Source organism: Hippopotamus amphibius, chromosome 6, assembly GCF_030028045.1.
Source record: "Hippopotamus amphibius kiboko isolate mHipAmp2 chromosome 6, mHipAmp2.hap2, whole genome shotgun sequence".
In the NCBI taxonomy this organism is placed as follows: Eukaryota; Metazoa; Chordata; class Mammalia; order Artiodactyla; family Hippopotamidae; genus Hippopotamus; species Hippopotamus amphibius.
This window is the reverse complement of record NC_080191.1, coordinates 115,780,654-115,800,095: the sequence shown is the minus strand read 5'-3', so window position 1 is coordinate 115,800,095 and position 19,442 is coordinate 115,780,654. Positions and strand designations below refer to the sequence as shown.

At 48.2% G+C, this 19,442-nt stretch overlaps 1 protein-coding gene across 1 annotated transcript in view; it reads right to left on the bottom strand.

Annotated features, from left to right (window-relative positions):
* EPHB1 (EPH receptor B1) overlaps nucleotides 1–19,442 on the bottom strand; it is a 429,883-nt gene that overhangs the window by 145,212 nt on the left and 265,229 nt on the right. The window contains exon 4 of the mRNA XM_057738466.1: nucleotides 6,182–6,337. Coding sequence (XP_057594449.1) covers nucleotides 6,182–6,337 — 156 coding nt within the window. The remainder of the gene's footprint in view (nucleotides 1–6,181; nucleotides 6,338–19,442) is intronic.

The following is a 19,442-nucleotide window of genomic DNA, read 5'->3' as shown; positions in this document are numbered from 1 at the left end:
CTGATACACAAGACATTGATGGGGAGGGGAAGGCGTTTTGGTTCCACTCTGCAGGAATTCACTCAATGGGCTCTCTCCCCAGGAGTCATAAAGCAGAAGACAGAGAAACATGACCTAATTCTAAAGCAATGTTCTCAAACTTTAGCGAGCTTCAGAATCACCTGGAGGGCTTGTTAAAACTCAGATCTCTGCCTCCTCCCCTCCTCACTCCCCATCCCCAGAGTACCTCATTCAGGAGGTCTAAGGAGGGGCTGAGAATTTGTATTTCTAACAAGTTCCCTGGTGACACTGAGGCTGCTTGTCCAAGCACTGCATCTAAAAACCACTGCTATAAAGGAAACCATCACTGGCCATCTTGTCACACATAAGCCAGCAGGACCCAGGACTGGTGGGAGGAGGTTATGATCTGATGTCCTTACAGACTTTCCACAGTGGCACGAAGGCCGTCAGACCTGGCTGCAGAGGACTCCCTTCTTTCTCTATCATCCCAAGGCCCTTTCCATCCTCTGGGCACTGGTACTCTCTTCTCCATTGCACCCAGCCTGCCTGGAAAGGCCAGAGTCTGGGAAATGCCACACTCCTGGGCAGTCCATCCAAGGAGCACATTCCCTGCATCACTGGGACCACGCTGCTGCCCTGGGACGGTTGGGATGAAAGAGGGAAATAGCTGCCAGCCCCTTAAAAGATGAAACATGAGCTTAAAAGAGAGAAACAGGAGTAGGCAGAGATGGAAGAGGGAAGAGTGGGTTCTGATCTTTCTCTGTGGGAGGTATAGATCCAAGAGTGAGAGGAACAGCAAATCTCCGTCACTGCCATGACCATCTACAACATCCTCATAAGAGCTACCAAATTGTAGCTCTCACTGTGTGTGAGGTCATGGCATTGAGTTTCCATCCTGGGGTTTCCCTAACGTCCTGTCATTTAATTCCCACAACCTCCTAATTTGAGTTCCATCATGCCCAATGGAAGCCCCTGTTCACAGAGGCCGTCACATGCCCCAGGTCACACACGTTTGGGATCCACACCCAAAGTGCCTGTCTTGCCTCTCTGAGTCAGAAGGGAGGTTGGAGGTGGTCTTTGGGGGACCCCAGAGGGCTGGCCGCCAATGTGCCCCCTATGGGAGGGGATGGCAGGTGGGGCCAGGGGACAAGAAGGCAGAGCCTCTGGAGCCCCTTCTTCACTCTGCCTCTATAATCAAAACTGCAGAGGGAAACCCATTGCATTTGCAGAAGAAATAAAGAAACAAGACAAGCACTAGCTTGTCTCTGTGACCCATCAAAGTTTCTCCCATGTGGGTGACAGATAAAAGGGTTTTTGTGGTCAGAAATGTAACAAGGTAATTATTTTTACACCAGTCCTTTTGCATAGTTTTTCACAGACAGCAATTTTATAAGGCATAATTATCTATTTTCACCTGCTTCATAAATTTCTCCTTTTCATTTCTTTCCCCCCATAAATAGACATTACTTAAAACTGAAGACATGCATTTCAGTGCCTGGTTTCACATTGCCGCGTACTTCCTCATGGGTTTCTGGCTGCTGTCTCTCTCCTGCTGGCCCGCCCGTCACACTTCCAGGGCCATCAGACCCTCCTGTGAAAGAAGGGAGTCTGACCCCAGGAGTCACTGAGTCCCCTCTCCCTGAGAACTGAGAGCCTGTCTCCTCGGCCGCTGCTCCTGCCCAGCTTCTCAGCATCTCTCGGTCCTGGAGGAGAGGGCTCAGCAGCACCTGGAGTTCTTGGATGCTCCATCTGCATCTCTCTCCTCCTCCAGCCCATCGGCTCCCAGTTGCTGTCACCTTCTCGTTTGTTTTCATCAGGATCTTCAGGTCGAGGTGAATGGTGACTGTGATCTGAGCCACATGATGGTGTGGGGCCGGCATCAAACCTGTACTCCCCCTGGGGACGTCACTTTTATTTTTAGATCTCTTATCATGCTGGAGGCTTCCATATCTGCTGCAATCTTCACATTTTCCAGGGATGTAACCAAAGCAGTTCTAACACTGATTGAGAGTTTACTATGAACCAGGCACTGCGCCAAAGGCTCCATGATATGATTTTGCTTAATTCTCAAACCCAGAGAAGCATACACTATTATGAGGTCATGAGAAGAAAATGACAGAAGGTAAGAAAGTTAAGAAATTAGCTCAAGGTCACAGAGACAGTAAGAGACAGAGTCAAGATTCAAACTTTTGTCTGTGATGTGCCAAGCTCACCTTCCCAATGCTGCGTGCAAATCAATGATTCAATAAGCTTTCCCAGGACCCACTCAAGGTTGGGGCAGTTTGGGGTGCCAGGATTCCCCAGGGAGCCTCAGGGTCTCTGCACAGTGGCCCAGGGAGGCAGCAGGAGGAGGAAGGTGGCATCTGCCTCAGCTGAAGCTCAGTAAACCTGAAGGTCAGAGTCCCAGCCTTTACAACTCTTCCTGGCTGGTGGGGCTGCACCTTCCCCTTGACCTCTCCTCCTGCCCCCTGCTGTTAGCAGCCCTTTGGTAACTCCTCCTCATTAAAACTGGTCCCCCCTGTCCACTCCGTGCAGCCTGGCTTCTTTCAGAGGGTTTTGTTAGCAGGGAGGGGTATGGTTATCTGTGACCTGCTTCTAGCATCCCCCATGCTTCCACCTCATTTCATCCATGGCTCAGGTTGTCCGTCTGTCTCTGAGGGCAGCCCTGACATGCTGCAGCGTGCGCCCTAAACCCTCACATCAGCCTTCTCAGCCCTCCCTGCCCTCCCTCCAGAACATGCTGGGGAAAAGACCTCCTCCTGAACATGAGCACAAGGGGTCATGGCTGGACAAGGGGCCGTCAGCTAGGTACTGATGTAGCAGATCCAGAATTCCAAGCCTGGCAGAGGTATGAGGAGGATTGAGAAGAAGGAAGAAGGAAGCTGAGTGTCCAAGACCAGCAGCAATGACATCATCACAGACTCACTCACCAAGCTCCCTGTGCCCCCTTCTTTGACTGAGGCCCACACCAGCCCCTTTGACACAGCCTTGGGGAGCGCTCAAATCCCTGCTGAATCCCTGAACCTTGTCAAGGACAATGCTGGACACACAGGGATGCCAGGGCCTCTCAGAGGTCAAGGAGATCCCAGGTTCTCTCAAGAGATTAAAAAGAAAATGAAGAAATGCCCACACAAGGCTACAAAAGCTGCCATGCATTCTAAATGTTTAGATTAATTTAGAATAAATTAACACTTTGAACACTATAAAAATACAATGAATATATATGTGCTCGTTTCACGAGATTAAGATTCATTGAAAACATTAATTTTTAGCGCACTATAGATATTTTTAGCCTTGTAAAAGAGCACGTTTTAAGTCATAAGATTCTTTGTACAATTTTCAATATTGTCAGTGAATGACTATTGGTACAACTTCATTTAAAGATGGTGGCAGCAGGTCACACCTGAGACCTAGGCTCTTGGAAGCCTCCAACACTGTGTCCCTTTTCCCTCACACCCACCGGACCTGAACACTGTCCTGTACATTTTAGAAGGACAGAACTCCCCCTTTGCCTGGGTCCTCCCAGCTCCCCACCAGGCCATTGCCGTCTCCTGCTTGGGTGGACAGAAGGATGCACTTGGAAAGTGAACAAGCATCTGGGCTCTCCCTGCCCCCGTCACCCTCTGCCAGCCGGCTGGGCCCAGGCTGGCCGCCTTGCTCTACCTGCAGAACCAGCCGGGCCCCCAGGGCATGGTGCAGCGCTGTGCCTGGCCTCCACAGCTCCAGATATCCTCCTTGTATCTGAAAAATTATTTACTGTGGTGCTGTGCGATGCCTTTTTAAGAGAACAGATGGCACCTCCAATTAGAATGCTTTAAAAGGAAACCCTAATGAGATTATAAAAGCCAACAAATTGACTGTTTCATACAGTACTTCCCTGGCACACAAATCAAATATATAATGAGGCCCAATAAAATAATAGGTTTATTTACACTTGTTTTGCCTAGCATTGTGCGGCTGCCCAGTCCAGCCTCTGGGTCCTCTCACCTAGTGCTGGCTTCTGCTGGCCGGGGCCAGGAGATGGACAATGTGTCCCTGAGCTGCTCTTGGCCTGACCTCCACAGGCAAGTGTGGCTCTGATTTGGCGATTTCTGGTCTGACCCTAGGGCTCTACTTCTGGGGGTGAAAGAGCACAGGGCTGTGTACAGGGTGTGGTGACACCCCCGGGCAAGTCATTCATCCCCACTCTGGGTAAGATGGGGAAATTTGGGTGGGACATAGCAGGTGGGAAGGTGTGCCTAACTCAGAGCTGGCTGGACCAGGACAGGAGAGAAAAGCCTGGGAGGTCTGATTTTAATGAGCTGGACTCAGGATACAGGTAAGCAGAGTGGAGTGCGGGTCCGCAATGTGCAGAGTGAAGGCTGTGGGACACTCCTATTTTTACCAGGAATCAGCCCTGTTGGTTCAAGCACATCAGGTCAGGTGATAGACGGGAGGTGTCAGGTGAGAGGTAGATGGGAGAGGTGCTATGTAGCAAGAAGCTCCACATCAGCATTCTGAGCCTCTGGTCATTGGCCTACATTCCCTCCAGGTGACCTTACCCAGGGGCTGGATGGATTTACAGGGTGTGTCTGCTGAGGTGAGAAGCTGGGGGCCCAGACTTTTATTTGCATGAGTTAATCTGCAGAGAGAACCTGGCCAGTCAGAGAGGGTCCATGAGCAGAGTGGAGGGGAATATTTCCAGGAGGGAAGCTGTGAGACCTGGGCTTTGCCAGTCATGGAGACTGGTTCTTGGTCTGGACATCCAGGCAGCAGAGATTTAGCATCCTTAAGTGGCTTCTAAAGAAGTACATTAAACAAATCTTCTCAAGCTTACACAGACACACAGGGGAACCCCAGAAGTCAGTAGAGGGGATACCACAACAGAAAGACAGGGACTCTGGTCAGCAGAAATGGAATCATTTCTGTTCATACCAACCCAGGGAGGTCTGGGGAAAAATCAGGTTACAAGAGGATGAGCTTTTCCTCAGTTCAAATCTATAAGCACTGATTGACCTCAGGACCTTCATCTAAAAGACACTCTCACTCTTCTTCTTTACCCAGCACAGGTTATATATACTACAAGGCCAGAATTAAGAAATTATTCTCCTTGGAGCTCAGTCAGTTTTTTTCCATCCATCAAACTACAAATATGTATGAAATGTTTCTATGCTAGGGGTGGGTGGAAGGAATTTGGTCAGAGGAGGTGAAGGGAAGGTCCTTGCTCAGAGGGATCCAAGCAACAGCACCCAACTCAGAAGAAAGTTCTAGCATAACTAGAAGTTAACCTGGAGCACTAACTTCTGAATGCAACAGGAATACTGAAAAGAAAAAGCATCCCTATTTCAGGGCTGCCACACTTAGGAGAGGAGGAGCAAGTTCTTGAAAGTGCTGTGCAGGGAGAGGAGTGCTTCCTGCCTCCCCATGATTGTGAATTATGAGGGGGAAGATTGTAAGGAATTTCTCCCCTCCTCCATCCCTCCCCTCCACTTTTGGCAGGATGACTGCCCTTCCCTCTACTGCAGAGAGTGGGAGAGTGGTGGAGCTGACACACTAGCCCCAGCGCCTAGAATTCCTGCCTCAAGGATGCATGCTGGCCAGGACTCAGGTCTCGTCACTTGGCAGAGGCGTGGATGCACCATACCAGGTCCTGGAAGGGACACAGGGAGATGAGTTGATGGATCTGGCACACAAGGACCTTCACTGGGTAACCGAGGAGGTAAGTGAAGAATAACTGAACGACTAGTAAAATCAGGAGAGTTCTGAGCAGAGCCTGGTCACAGACATACAGGAAGCCCAGTGAAAAGAGGATATTCTCAGCTGTCAAGACCAAAGGATCTTCTTGGAGGAGGTGACTGGAAGAGTTACTAGGAATCGTTGCAACATCCTGGTGCATCTTGATTTTGCACTCAAAGAACTCTCCAGTTGGCATTTTTAACCATCTGGTGGACAGAATTTGTCTTGTTTGGGTAGGAGGAAGGCCTTCCCATCTGAGAAGAGGGGAGGAAGAAAGACCCAGTACTACTGAGAGAGGGGCCCTGCTTGCCAAGCACAGAGCTGTCCGTTTCAGCACCACAGCCAATGTTTCTGCTTTGTACTATGCAACTGGAGGATGGTGTCTTAAGTTTTCCCTGCCCTAGACCCACCACTTGCACTATAGACAACCAAAATCCCCAGCCCAGAGCCCCTACTAGACACTTACTAGTGCATGCCACTTCTGGGGGGTCAAAGTCCGCTCTGTAATAGCCGGTCCGGCAGGTGCAGATGGGAGATGCCTCTGAAGGGGATCGGCTGTTGGAGGGACAGTGGGAGCAGCCCTCAGCTTCCTGGCTGGCCTTGAACATCCCTGCAGGGCAGGCTGGAACACAAAGAGACCATCTTAGAATTAACAGAAGAATGGCAGTCAGAGGCCCTTCCCTGGAACTGGAAAATGCAACATTCTGTCCCCTTAAAAAGGACATTGATATACCCCCCTGCACAAAGTGAGCATTGCAGATTGAGGAAACCCCTACTTAACACTTCCAAGTCTTCAAAAATCCTTAGTGAAGTATACCTTCCCAGTACCAATGGCCTCTCTCACTTGAACAAAATGAGTAATAATTCTTCCCTTTCAGGTGTGTTGAGAGATTTAATTGAGAAAATGAATCTAATGTTTAACTCAGCGTCTGAGGCATAAGTGCTATATAAGTGGTTATTCCCTCCCTCTTCTACCTGGTTAACAGTGAAGGAATTTCACTCAGTCCTCAGATGAAAAGAGATCCTGGTTGACAATGAACTGGACCCATGGTTCTTAAATGCCATGTTGCAACACACATGAGGGACACTGTGAGCTGTGTTAACACATTATGAATCATTGTAAAGGGCTGAAATTCATGAGTGATTCTTTAAGAAGAAATTAAAGTGATTTCAAGGTTACTGGCTTAACAACATCATTCTCCCTTAATTGCATTTTGAAATGCTTTGGGGAGGGGGTGGGCAAAGAAAGATGGCTTTGCAGGCAGTGCACCAGGGAATGTGTCATGTACTTGGTGTCATCTATCATGTACATGTCAGTGGGGAAGGTTGGGGATGCCTGGTACAGCTCAATGCCCACTGGAGCTGTCCTCAGATATGAGGCACTTATTCTCTTTCCTCCATAGGTCAACCTGTGAAGAGCCATGCCCCCAAAAAGTCTGGCTCTAGGCCACCCCTCAAGCTTTTACCATGCCTCATCTACAGAGACCTTTGGCTCCAGATATCTGGTCTCTGCCTTTCTGATTCCTCAGAAAATTGGCCCTGCCTGCCTTGCTTCTCCGAGGCTCTTCCTCACTATCTCAGCTCTTGACTCTTCTGGTCCCCAAGAAACCTGCTCTGGCTTACCCTCCTTTGAGACCAGAGAGAACTAACTTCAAGGTCAACTCATTTGGCTTTCTTACATACTATACTAATTCATTCAACAGACATTGACTGTGACCCTGCTGAGAACCTGATTCAGGGAATTCTGAGAACAGAGCCTGCCCTCAAGGAGTTCTTGATCCAGTGTAGTCACACAATTGCAATACAATGTGATCATTGCTATAGTAGAAGTACCATTATAAAGGTTTCTACTTATACAAAGCTCATCTTCCCAAATATACTGTTCCCTCCTGGAAAGTGCAGAGTATTCTTTAACAGTAGCAGTAGCCACCATCTGTTAACATTCTTGTTAAGTGCTTTACGTGCATTCCTCTGTGGGGTAGCTATTATTAGCTCCATTTTGTTAATAAGGAAATTGGAACACTGAAAAGTTAAAAAAGTTGCCCAGAATCACACAGTGGGAGAAGTAATAGCGATGATATACATATAAACTATTTGAAAAATAGCCACATCTTTTTTACCAAGACAAGAAGGAAGAGCTGTTTCCTATGCTGGGTAAGTTTTCTCACTCCTTTGCTCACGTGAAGTGAGGTATAGGGTTTCAGTCACTCTGGAAGTGCCCTGGAGCAGGAGCTCATCTTAAATGGGAGGTAACTTCTGAAATGGAATGTTCTAGAATGGTGTAACCCAAGAGTGTTCCATGGAGTCCATGTCCTTCAGATTGTTAACACCTGTTACTTACAAAAGGGGTCTGTCATTGGATAGTTTGAATCTGTAGGTTTAAAAAGTTCATCTCATTTTTTATTACAGAATTTTTCAGAATTTCCCGAAGTGGGGTGTAGAATGCTGTGTTTTCTCACCAAGAAGCTCTATTTTGTAGAGCATCTCCTGGGATTCAAGTTCCATGGAATGCACTGGGGTAAATGTTGTCTAGATGCTACAATAAGGTTCCTAACGGTTTCTGTTGTAACCTATGTAAAAATGGGCCATTTGCTACCATCTCAGCATGTTCAAAAGAAATTTCCTAGTAGAAAGAAAAAAAAAAATTTCAATCTCTACTGCAGGCTCAGCAAATAAAACACCAAAAGGAAAACTCTGAATGGTACACCTAAAGTATCCTAAAATTTGGCTAGCTCATCTGTCTTTCCAAGCCCACTCAGTAGTCTCTCCCTCTATTTCTTTCCTCCTCTCTCCCTTTCTTCTTTCCATATCTCTTCCTTATCACCCGTGAGAAGCACTTGGCCCTTTCTATTGTAAATCTCCCAGTGCTGCCGGGCACCATTCAGTGCTGGAGCTGGAGAACACACAGAAATCCCAGGCCTGTGCTGCCCTAACACAGCAGAAGCTCTTTCCCTGGAAAGTGGGGGAGGGGAACGTGGGGACTCTCCTGCGTTCACTGGAGCCGTGCCATGTGTAATTTTCTTAATGTATCAGTCCAAGAGAAACAAGGTGTTTTCACTTTCTTTCCAGCATTTAAAAGCCTCCTCGCTTTACATTTAATAAGTTAACAACATAAACAACCATCCTGATGTCCACGAGTAGCGGAGGGATTTAGAAAGTGTCTTCCTCTGAGATTTCTGATGAAGGAAGGCAGAACTGAGTGTCTCTGGACTCTGACAGCCACAGAGGGAGAAAATGAGGGGAGTGGGGCCAAGCGGAACTTTAAGAGAGAGAAGCTCACAGAAGGGTTGGGGTGAAAGGCCCTGGGAAGGTGGTATGACTCCATCCTCCTCAGGGCAGTGAGCACTGGGCAGTCATCAGACAGTCCTGGGTCTGATTCCTGGTTCTGCCAGATCCTAGCTGGGTGGCCACTGGCAAGTTATGTAATCCCCAACTTGCTCATCTGTATAGAGACTCCATAAAAAAGAAATTTAACACTTCTCAACATCTCCCACAGGTCATTAGAATGTATTAAAGTCAAATATGAAAATTTACCTAGGCTCAGTAAGTGTTAAATGGTGCTAATTCCTCTTTACCTCCATTTATCCAGTCCCTTTTGAAAAACAAGTTTTCTTTGCACGAACTTTTAAAATTGAGGGTTAGAATATAAGCTTAAAATCCCAAAGTGGGCAAATAAATCCTGGAACCAAATGGAAGAATGTGCTTCTGCAGAAATTATTTCTGTTTTGTATAAGGAGAGAATCATTACATCTGTAAAATATATCTTATCGATAATTCAAAATGGATGAATCTCATTAATATTTAGATTTCATAAGTTAATATTTTATTAAAATCTATGTCTAGGCATTCCCTAATTTATAAAGAAGCAGTATTCCTAGGTTCATTTACTGAACATTTAGACTAACTTGTAAGCACACTTGGAGTACATTTTCTCATAGAATTAATGCTTTAAACAATGCTGAAAGTGCCAGGCTAGTCCACAAAGCCTTTTTTAACTCATCTTGTATCAGACACTGCTAATAAGAAATAGAAGTTAATAAGACTGTTATTTTACTAGAAATTTAACATAGAAAAATAAATAAGAAAATTGTGCTGCCCCTTTAGGAAAAGCAGCTTTAGTTAGAGGTGATACATGGAGCTGCTGGGTAGAGTCTAACAAAGAATATTTAGACCAGGGGAAGCAAAAGCAATAGCCTCAGCCCAGAGAAGTCACCTGAGTATATAAAGCAGTTGAGAGTAACACAGTGGGTAATGGTAGGGGCTCCAGCAGCCTGGAAACCGCACACCTGCCTGAAGGCTCAAAAAATAATAATTAAACACTGTGATCGCCTAATCAAGCACATACCCACACTGTCAAGCAATTTCGAAGTGGATAACACAGTTACTTGATTTAATATCATTTCAAAACTCAGGGGTTGCCTTTCTCTTGATTTAAAATTATGGTCAGCCCTATTGCTATAGTCAAGACCCTCTCATTCAACTAAATTTTATAGAAGATCTAGGTGAGCTCGGTACCTTGCTAGAGGACTAGAGCAGAGCACAGGTGGTGGGGGACAGACCCTGGGAAGCGGCCTTCCCTGGGGGGTGAGGGAGGAGGCAGGCTAGCCGATTCCCATACAGCACCATCGGTGTTAAGCTTATGTGTGCACAGGGTGGGGGGTGGGGGCACTGGTCAGGAAGAAAATGCATGACTTGGAGGACCCTTCACTATGAGATGAGGACCGGAAGAAGCATTTTCTTGTGGCGACTAGGAGGTGAGATTCAAGAGAGGCAAGACAAAGCTAGAAGGGCAGAGGTGGAAGAACAGGAGAGGTAGGAAGGGAAATTAGGTCAGAGAGGGCTCAGCTGGGAGGGTTTTGTCACTATTCCAGGAGGTTGGTAGGAAAGGAAGAGCTGCTGTGTTTTCCCACATAACCTCTGTCCATGGGACACCTGTGACTTGGAGGACTGTACGTTTCCGACACCAGCGAAGCCCAGATTGCTTTGTTTCCTTAAGAAGTGGGGGTTGACTTCCCTCCGTTGCAGGGGATCACAGTTCAGATGGGGGATAAATGGAGCTTTTAGGTGGCACCCCCACACACACCTCTTTCCCCACCCCTGCCTTTGGCAGAGAGGAAGAGATGATGTACCAGGTCCCTAAGCACTTGTGTATTTTCCATTCCCCAAGCAAAACACGCAGCATTTCCCTCCCCCTTCAAGCAACAAGGGACTGGTACACGTGACCTCTAGTTGGTATCCTGAAGGTCACCTTGAAACGCCCACCCAACTTCCCAGAGCCTCAGAGATGTAACAAATTACCTAGTGCTTACAATGCTCTCGAGAACCCCCTCTCCTCCCATCTCTGCACGCAGCCTTCCAGTGACACTAAATCCATCACCTACAGTACTATTACTTTATAAAGAAACAGATTAAGTGTCTCATAAACAGTGCAGTGATTGAGATAATGGAAAGCGCCTCTCGTCCCCATCTGCAGCATCAGGTTATGAAGCATTTCCAAGCAGCCAGGAAGAGGAAATTAATAGAAGCAAGAGGGAATAACCACTTTTATGCAATTTCCTCAGGAGATAGTGGACCATCTAATCTTTATTGGAGCCCTTTAACCTGTCACTCAGCACTCACCGGAGCCTCTTTAGCTCTCACAATTTTTCTTGATATTCAAGGAAGATAAAATAAAAATCTCATAACATTATTTTATAATTTTTGTACGTGGAGGGTGCACATTGCCTCTGCCCCTGCCTCCTCCACGGAGGCCTCACAAAACAACATTTTTATGCAGCAGGAATGTGGGAGAGCTTAACTATTCCCGGTGCATGGTCCAGGGGGTCACAGCTTCTCTGCAGGAAGGAAATCTCTCCTTGCATTTTAAATGTGATGCTTCCCTCCACCGCTGCCTTCTGTCCTTGCTTTTTCTTTTTAATAATCTGATTACTTCTCCTGATCTAATTTTTCTTCCCCAAACGAGTTTTCAAAGGTTCATGCCAATGAATATTCATCCCCTGCTTAAGAATCGGGTGCCTTTTTCTCAAGGCAGGTGCAGCTCAGCAGCTGGCTCGGGAGGTCTGCCTGCCTCCAGGGGTGATAAGTGAGGGGGCAAAGCGCGTGCTCCTGGCAGGGAAGAGGGAGGTTCACAGCCCTGAGCTCACTGCCTCTCGACCTCCCCTTCGTCTCCACGCTCTGCTCCTGCTCTGGAAGGCAGGCAAAGAGCCTGCCACAGTGCGCGGCTGCTGAGACCCCTGGGATGGGCGTGGTGGGCGGGGCAGGGGGCGGGGACAAGAGCTTCCTGAAGGGCATGCGCACAGCTCTGCTTGGCTCTCCCCACAGGTCTTGCTGTCTCTCATTGAGCCTGGTATTTAGAGTCACACCTGCAACCCAATGTCTCCCTCATCTTCACATTATGGGGGCTGACCCCAGGGGTTCTTGGCTCTAGAACTCCAGGCGTGAAGCTCCTGGGAAGGAGGTGTGCTGGGGTTCCTTATCTAAGTTCATCAGCAGTCTTTGCATTTCCCAGACATGGGTTTCCCTCAACAATTCCAGGACATCTCGGTGGGACCTCAGGCCTTGTGAAACGCCCACTTCCCCTTACAGTCAGGGCATTGTGCTGAGAAGTAGTTCCCAGGCATCCAGCTAGCCATCCATCCAACTACCGCACTAGACTGAAAGCTCTCTGCAGGCTGATGCCCTCTTTGTATTTTCCTGTCCCTGGTATGGAGCACAGGGCTTACACGTAGGCATATGCGTTCTGTGGCTGGTTGAACTGAAACTTCGCTGAAAGCCTGCTGTGATAAGACCCAAAGATAACAGCTGTGATTAAAAAAATAATAACAATAATAACATGATCTTAATATTACAGGGTAACAGGTGACTGGCACTCTCATATGAAGTGTAGATTCTTAAAACCTTTCTATATTAAGACCTTCAAAATGTCCAGAGTTTCGATTCAACAATTCTACTTCCAGAGACTCATTCGGAAGAAAAAGCAAGGAGATGTGGAAAAAGATCTATGCTAATGGATATTTACACCATGGTTATTTACAATGTGGAAGAAAGAAAGAAGAAAGAAAGAAAGAAAGAAAAAGAAAGAAAAAGAAAGAAAGAAAGAAAGACAGACAGACAGACAGAAAGAAAGAAAGAAAGAAAGAAAGAAAGAAAGAGAAAGAAAGAAAAAAGGAAGGAAGGAAAAAAAAGGAGTCAAATAATAGAGTATTCACTAAATAAATTACACAGCATCTGTATAATGTGATACTACACAGTCATTAAAATTACATCATAGGAAAATTTTTAAAGTAATTTAAAACTATTTATAGAGTATGAGCATCATTATACGCACACATACACACATATACATACATATGCAAATGTATATATAAACAATAAGCACTAAAATAAAAACTGGGAGTGGTAGCAATGATGATGGTTTTGTGCTTTTCCATAAATTCCCAACGTTTTGCACTGTATATACAGGACTCAAGCCATCAAAGAAAGTCTTAATCACTACATTTTTAAATTTGGGGGAGGACACAAAAGTACGGGTGGCAACCTCCAACCCCGAGGAGCTGAGAGGAGCAGGGCAGGGCAGAGTGGGCTGCTTACTGAGGAAAGCCCTGCACCAGAGGCGGAGACGCCCTGTGTCAGAAGTCTTTGGAGCGAGGGGAGAGTAAAGGGGAGCTTGGAAGGCTGCTTGGAGATAGTGGCACATGCACAGGCCTTGAAGGATGGGTAAAAGTTGATGCAGAAATGAGAGGGTGAGGCAAAGGGGAAAAAGTACCCCAAACGTCAGAGAAAACAGGACCCACACTTGCCTGGGAACCTGTAGGGAGAGGGAATCTGGCAGTAGAGGCTGCCAGACACACACAGCATTCAAGGGGCCACAGCAGAAGGTCTATCTATGTCAACCTGCACACATGAAGCCAAATGGGTCTCCAGTCCTCTGCCTGCACGGGCCCAGTGCCAACTGTAATGGCCTGTGCAGAAGGCACACTGAGCTGTGTCATACACTTATATCACTCTTGGTGACACTTGCTGAAACTGATGAATGCTGCAGGCGCCGTGACACAGATGAGACTGTAACTTCCAGTGCTATTAAGCTGCTCAGGCGGCAGCAGCAGCAAGCCTAGAACACATCAATCAGCAGGGAAGTTGTTAAAGACGTGGGGTCAGGGTCAGGGTCAGGGGCGCTTAGCCTTGGTGAAATGGGGACATCACTGGTCAGGGCTGAGGGATGATAAACAAAAGAGCAGTGTACCAAGGGGGAGAGGCAGGCACTTAAGTCCTTGTCACTGATGGCACCTATCCCTAGGGAACAGCTGGGCACAGCACAGCCAAGGTCAGGTTCAGGGAGGGAGGCTGGGCGGGGCATCAGAGCCTCTCAGCAGGAAGTTCAGGGCTGCATCCTGCAGTCCTGGCCCAAGGTCAGTGTGGTTGGGTAGTGGAGTAGAATAAAGCAAACCCAGGGGTTTTCTATGACCTTGGTCAGCAATTCTCAAACCAGCAGCAGCAGTGTCACCCGGGAACTTGTAGAGACTCAGAATCTCAGACCCCACTCCAAACCTACTGAACCAGAAACTCTGGGGTGGGGCCCAGCAATCTGAGTGTTAGCAAGTCCTCCAGGAGATTCTGATGCAGCTCCAGTTTGAGAACCACTGCTCTAGACCTCCAGGTAGAATGGAAACGTCCTGAGCTTGGGGTCTGTGAAAACTGCCATTTGCTGGTTATTTGATCTTATGAAAGTTATTTAACCCTTGACCTCATCTCCCTCCTCTGTAAAAAGGGGTACTAGGGTAACTTCCTTCTCGGCTTTGTGAAGATCAGTGCAAACTTTCTGGAATGTAGCATCTCATCAATAAATAACAGCTGGGTGTTTACCGCGGGGAGCCTGAATGCGTTCATCAATCATTCATTTTAAAGTATGTAGACTGGCCACTTAATATAAACTTGGAGCTGTGCTAGGCACTGGGATCCCCCAATGGATGAAACACACAAAGAGCCCTCCCCCCGTGGAGCTGACATCCTAGTGGAGGAAGACAGACTCTAAACTGGAAATTCCAACAGAGGGAATCAGTGTAGGAGGCCAGATCAGGGACTTTCTGAGTCTGGAGGGTCTTGGGCAAGTGACATCTATTAGGGCATAAAGAATGACTAGGAGCCATATAGGTTGGCAGAGATAAGGTGGGTTAGTGAAGGGAGATGGAGAACCCTCCATGTGGAGAGAGCAGCACGTGCAAACGTCCTGGAGAAAAAATATGACTCAGTCAATAAACTGAGAGCAGCGTTTCCACAATCGATCAAAGAATAGTGCGAGTACCACGGGCTCAGGCAGAGAGTTGGACATGGGGTGGGCGGGGGTCAGTTGGCAAGGAGGAGGCTGAGTCTGGAGAGGTCACCTGAGCTCACGGCAGCCCCCGGACTTGATCCTTAGGTCATGAAAGCCACTGATAGGTTTAACATTGGGGAAAAAAACATACATCGGATTTTTGTGTCTCTTCCCAGCAGCCAGTCACACTGGCTGCTGGGAAGAGAATGGATCAGAGGAGTGGGGACAGTTAGGGGGAGACACAGGAGCCCAGAAAGAGTGATAATCACCAGGGTAGTGGGAACAGAGTCCAGGGGCATTTAGAAGAAGAGGATCTGGTGATTACTGGGGTATCACTCATTCGTTCGGCAGGATACACAGAGCACCTACTGGGTGCCAGGCATTGGGCCAGGTGACCGATTTTCTGGCTTTTACCCCTACTTTCCTACCAATGCCAGAAAGCCCACCCTCCACACTTCATCCACTAGAGCCAGGCATTTTCCTCTTCCTAAAGTTCTCTTTTAAAAACCCTATACCCTGGCAGTGGGTTCACTGTTCCTATGACTTTGAGGGGGTTGAGAGTGACATTAAGAAAAGAGAGAGTGGGGTAGGTGGCGTGGGGGCTCCTCTTGGAACTGGCTGGGTCTGCTCCCCACGTCTGTCCCCTCACTGCCAGCCTGAGGGGAGGAGCCCACACACCCAGGATCCTTCAGAATCAGGAATCCTTGGCTGGGGAGGGGGCCTCTAGCTGAGACCAAGGCCCTGCATCTACTTGATGTCAATGGACCCTGAAGGTGCCGTGTTACCTGAGCACCTTCCCAACGGGCCACCTGGACAACCAGTAGCTTCTGGAGGCCCCGTGGAGCCGCTTCCTAAGCTTTAACCCAACAGAGCCCTTTCCCTTTCATATGCTTGTCTCATTTGGGGAGCCCTTCCTATACGCCCTGAGTTAGATATGAGAGTCACCTTCTTTATATTGGGAAAGCAGAGGGCTATTGTTGAGGAGTGAGGGCAGATGTGCAGGGAATCAGAAGTGGAAGGAGGCCTGGAGGATCCTCAATCCAAAAATAGCGGATGGCCAGTGAGGGTGGAATTCTTTAGATGTGGGGCTCCAGGGGCAGAGCAAAGCCTCCTGGAGAAGAGTTGATGTCACAGCCAGGTGGTGAAGGAGGTGGGTGAGCCCATGCTGGGGGGACAGGCTGCTGGGCAGAAGCACCCTGCCAGCAGCAGGACAGACTCCTTTCAGGGAATATGGCCTCCCTGTTTCCCTCTCCACCACTAGGGAGATGCTTCCCGGGGGCCCTGGGACTCAACAAAGAGGACATGAGGGTTAGAGCACTTTGGCTACTCCAAAGGGCCCCAAGGTCCTCTATCCTTATCAGGCCCATTGGGCCACAGGGCTGCTATGCCAGGCGAAGGGGAGGGCAGGGAATCCCCAGATGGCCCCTCCCCAGGCCCTGTCTGCACCCACGTCAAAGCCTGGCTGCCAGCGTTCTAAAAGCACCATCAATCTGGTAGCTCTGGGCAGCAGGCGAGGGGACATATGCTGGCAGTCAGGCTGCTTCCCACAGTCTCGAACTGAAGTGCTTATTTTACCCTTTGAGAAAAGCCTTATTTTTAAGTATTCCCCTGACACAGACCTTGATGTATTCCCTTGAAAAAATAATTTATAACAAGTCTTTAAGATAAATGAAGGTGACTTCTTACTGTGTTTCTCAAGGCTGGATGATGACAAGAAGCCACCCAGGGCTCCCTGCTCTTTCCTGTGGCTGGGGCAGGGCTGGCCACCTGCATGCATGCAGACAGCCAGGTCTGGTGAGTCATCACACCCAGAAAAAGCACCACTGTCCCCTGGTCTCTCCGCCTCTCACAGAGCCAATGTGAAAAAAAACTAAAAAACAACCGTGTTTGGATGCATCACACAAATCTCATTTCCCCTCCAAAATCTGACAAGGCAAATAGTACTCTTCTCTTAGGGAAGGTTGTTATTGTTTCCCCTTTTCCAAGCTTCCTCGCCCCAGGGCTTTGGCAAGTCCACAAATCACATGCAGTCAGGGTGGGAAAAGACCTTAGAAACACCCTAGAACACAGTTAGCCAGTATAGCTGCGATCACCACCTCCCCAGCCGCCCATGGCAGACATCACTAATCAATCACGGCGCTCATTCCCACTCAACCCAGACCAGAGCTCAGAATCTTTAACACAGTGCCCCAGGCAGAGCTACCCAGTGATCAACGTTGGCACATCCCGGATCTATGATGGGGAAACTAAGGCCCAGAGAAGGCAATGAATAACTTGGCCAGAGATGCAGTCAGTGGGGGAACAGAACAAGCCACAAAGCCCACTCCACCTGTCTCATCAGGACAAGCCCACTGCAGACCTGGGGGGGCTCACCCCAGCCCTGACCCCGCCTGCCTCCACACCTTCTCCTTTTCATCTTTGAGGTCAGCCCCATAGCACAGCCTCCTCTCCAGCTGGGATGCCAGAGCATCTAATTATTCTCTCTGTATGCATCCAGGGAAGAGCTGCATTATGTTTAAGTAAGTGTAGCTAAGAGGTGCCGCATCTCAAGAGAAGGTCAAGTGCTGCATATGTATAATATAAGATTAAGATTTTCCCCCTCTGCGGTGTACTTGATAAAATAATTTTGCTGTGACCTTTACAGAAACCCAGGAGTAGAAATGGGCACAGTGGAATTTCCAGCTTCTCCCCAGGTCACAAAGTCATAAATACCATCAATCTATAACACTATTACACACCATTCAAGTGGGACAAGTAAGCAAAATAAATGATTTTTATTTTTCAGTAATGACAGAGCAAAAGCATTGAGGCTGAGATTCTCAAGCTGGATTACCAGAGCTGTCTTGACAGATAAAGGATAGGAATCCTTCGCTCACGCAGCCCTGGCCTGGCCTGGTGGCACAGAGTGTGGCAGGGCCCTCCTGCAGAGTGTCAGAGAAAAGGGGCCTGTCCAAGGTCACAGAGGACCAGTCGGGTCTGACCGGCTCTGCCCCGCCTGTGCCAGGAGGTGTGTTGGGCCCAGACTCAGCTCCTAAACTGCAGTGACAGTGGGTGTACCACTCAGCAAGTTCCAGAGTCAACTCTAAAAGAAGGAAAATAGCTGTGAATAATAATCAGTATTGAAATAATAAGGTTATACTCACCCCCAAAGATTCTCCAAGTAGGAGTGAATATGACATTTATCCAAAAGGCTGAAGGCAAACAAAGTTGGTGGAATATGTTTTGTCTGACCCATGACTTTGCTCAGAAACCTCACCAAATCTGCAGTAGCCTCTGAACAGGGAAACGGGGCTCACAGGGTTCTGGAATAGAGAGGATGCCCTCCTTCGGTGCAGCTGAGCAGGGCTGGCCAAAGTACTGGACCCCTGAAGGCCTTGTGAGTGGCCCACCAGCTGTTGTAAATCAGAGCAGCTGGGAGAGGGCTCCCACTGAGGAAAGGGCAGAAAAGGGTTGAAGAGTCATATTCTCCCGAGTGACCGTTTATTCCCAGGTGCTGAGAGGTAATTTCCAGAGTGCTCTGCGTCCTCCCTGTTTGCGGTTCCTGGATGTACACGAGCATCACCAGCTGCCTTCAGATTTGTCAGTTAAACATAATTAAGGGGGAAGCTCGCAGCAAAGCTCAGAGGTGTGAAGGGTGCACTTAGCACTTAGACCTTGGTGCACACCTAGGGGAAGCTGAGAGAACCATCCCTCTGAAGGCACCGCATGAGGGAGGGCTTAGGGAAGGAGTGGCAGGTGCAGATCCCCAGGAAAGCCAGGAGGGGAGTGGGGACAGGCCTTCCTGTGCAGCTTGGGGGAGGACTTCCCCAAAGAAAACAAGTCCAGGGCTGAAGGCATCACAGGAGCCTAGCTGGACAGGAGATCATTACCTGAACCCTCCATCGCAGGGGAAGAGGCCTGCTCTTCCTTGCCCACCCTCTCCCCTCAGCCTCTGGGTCAGGTCAGCAGAGGCCCCTTATTGAATGAAAGACAGCCTGTCCTACAGAGCACAGTCTGGGGGTGGAGAGTGGGGGCGGGATGCTGGGCCCTCTCCTCCCACCCTTGGCACCCTTCTAAGGCAAGGTCTCTGGGTTGTCAAGATGACCTCCACGGGCTAAAAATGGTTACAAAGTTGTGTTGAGATTAATAACAATAATTGTATTAACAATAATAACAATCAGTATTTAAATAGTATTTATCAAGGGCCGGGTACTCAGGTACTCAGCATGACCGCATTTCATACTCACAGCAGCCCTAAGAGATGTGCTACAATTATTCCCATTTTGCACATCAGGAAACTGAGGCTCAAACAAGGTCAGCGATTTGTCTGAGGCACCACAGCCAGTGGTGAAGCCAGGAATTGAACATGGGCTGCCTGACTCCAGAGACTCATTGGTTGGAATGTTTTAAAATCAAGCAAATTTCCTAGCAACCGATA